General features: G+C 33.0%; 1 protein-coding gene across 10 annotated transcripts in view; it reads left to right on the forward strand.

Moving 5' to 3' along the window:
* LOC119584203 (protein GOLM2-like) overlaps positions 1–2,500 on the forward strand; it is a 39,347-nt gene that overhangs the window by 10,539 nt on the left and 26,308 nt on the right. For 8 of the 10 annotated variants that reach the window (XM_037932704.1, XM_037932712.1, XM_037932705.1 and 5 more), the window contains exon 4: positions 912–1,103. The exons of the other annotated variants lie outside the window; for them this stretch is intronic. In XM_037932704.1, coding sequence (XP_037788632.1) covers positions 912–1,103 — 192 coding nt within the window. The remainder of the gene's footprint in view (positions 1–911; positions 1,104–2,500) is intronic. 10 annotated transcript variants of the gene reach the window in all.

Here is a 2,500-nt window from a genome sequence, read left to right on the forward strand (position 1 = left end):
CAATCCTTTGTCCCTTTCATTCCTGCCTACTTATTTCCATATTGTCCCTTTTTCAACTTGTATTGTTTTTAAAGCTTTTTTTTTTAAACTATTATCCAGATGGTCTCATAAGTACATCATTAGATTTTGTTACTTGAATCATGCTATATGTAGGCACATTATATTTTTTATTTGAAATATAAAGGAAATGGTCTTATCATCTTGAATAAAGGCATCACTGTTTGATGTAGATGATTGTCACGAATACCGTATGTCCCAACCAGTGAGTGAAGTAAGTAGGTGGCAAAATATTGTAGAACAATGTAGTAGATTATCTTTAGTATGTGTGTTTTGAGGGGGGAGTCTGCAAACTTTTTTTAAAGATGACAAAAAGGACATGGAATCCCCTTATGCATTTTCTTGTACCTACAAGAAAATGCATAAGGGGATTCCTTTAAAAAGTTTTTCATCCAGGCTCTGTCTTGCACTTTTACTTGCAATTATAAGTCTCTGACATTACTTATATATTGTATTGGGTTGTGAAATTTTATATTTATATTTCGTGTATATGAATGAATAGTATTTTCATAATGTCACTAGTTCATTTACTGAATATTATGGGTTTTGCATATCAGACATTTTTTTTTTTTTTTAGATCACACATTTATTCCTGACTTTGAAAGTATAGGTAGTTAATTCAGTATTTTTAGGTAGTTTTTGCTTGTAACATCATATCTTTGGAAGAGAGTTGTTATGTGAAACATTTGACACTACTATGACTCCAGGAATGATTTTCTTGGCTATCCATAAGTGGACTCTACCTACAAAAATCTGGAATAGTTACATTTACATGAATATCCAGACCTGATTGAGATTGTGCGTTTACTCCTCTCTCAAGCCCAGTTACCCCATACTTTCGACACTTTTTGTAGGTGACAGTGAAAAGATCTCACCTCACACTCTCCCTGGCAACATGTAATTCAGAACTGGTCACACTTAAGAAAGAGTGTGAGGAGTCTCAAAGGGCAGCTGATGAATTAGCTGATATTATAGTCCAGGCCAAGCGTGACGTGCAGTTGGAGTACGAGTCAAAACTAAGCCAAGCAAAGGAGCAGCTTGTGGAGGTATTCTTTTTTTTGTGTGTGCGTGTGTGTGTGTTCCTGAATTGAGGGGCTGTTGTTTTGGGAACTGCACAATTGTTTTTGTATTTAAATCTCGTAGAAAAGAAAAAGAATGAAAATATATCTTAAAACTTATCGTCATATTTTATTATCAGGAGACATTGTTTGAGAGAATGATTATAGGAATGATAATAATATGTGATGATAAATGTTGGTAATGATTGATAAATTAAAAAAAAATTATTATGAATAGTCATGATGATAATGATAACAGTATGTTACGATGAAAATAATTATGAAAATATTGATATATCATAAATAATTTGTAATGTCAAAAACACCTTGATAGCCATACTTTCCTTGCCAAGATACAGAATTAGTTTGATAATGAAATTTGCTTGCGATTTGCAAGGATGTAGAATATTAAGACACTAATGATTGATGAGATATAAATAAAATCATCCTAATTGCAGTCCTCTTGGTCATATGATAATTGAAATATATTTAAAGACAGTACCAGGACTTACATGAAGTGTAGAGGTAGTTTATGGAATTGGAAAAGCTGCCACTTCTGTATGACTATGACTTATGTTCTCTATTGTAGGGGATACATTATCCACACTTTTTTCATTGGATATTTTCATTGTATGTAGAAAATGCACCCTTTCTCATCCTTTTCTTCTCCCATTTCTTCTTGATGCCAAGAATCTGTTAGTACAAAGATTAACTCCTTGAAACATTCTTTTTAATTTTATTCCTTTTCCCCGTCCTGATGTATCTCTTCCAGGTCCCTTTTGTTTTGTTTTTTCTCTCCCTAACACTGCCATCATCTTCAAATATTTACCATCAGTAGCCCAAAATACTGCAGTATATTGAACAGGAATGGTACAGTGTATAACTGATTAGCATAGCCACTAGGATAGATTGTGCTGGTGTCCTGTTTAATGGTGAAGTATCATTCGTAACATGTTGAATTGGAAGAGGATAATGGAAGAAACCCACATCTCGTGTGATATGTTTCATTTGTTTTGGAAGGCCTTTTCCAGTCTTTGTTTCACCTACAAACTTTTCTGTCCTATGAATATCTCTGGTTTTAGGATTCATTGGCTAGAATAGGTCTGATAGCACTCTATATGTAAATTCTCAAGGATTTTGCTGTATTTTCATTTATGTAGTGTACATGACTTAACTAATTAAGGAACAAATAAGAATGATTACATGGTTAACACTGATGTAGAGATAAAGGATTGATATGTAATAGATTATTTTCTTTTTGGAAAATCAAATAATTTGCACAGCTGGGTCAATTTTGCTGAATTCACTGATTTCCAAAAACATTTTAATTTTTGTCGGTTTGTCAGAATTATATGTAATGAGCGGTACTGCAGTTTGATTTCAGG

The sequence above is a fragment of the Penaeus monodon genome, chromosome 18, assembly GCF_015228065.2.
Source record: "Penaeus monodon isolate SGIC_2016 chromosome 18, NSTDA_Pmon_1, whole genome shotgun sequence".
Lineage (NCBI taxonomy): Eukaryota > Metazoa > Arthropoda > Malacostraca > Decapoda > Penaeidae > Penaeus > Penaeus monodon.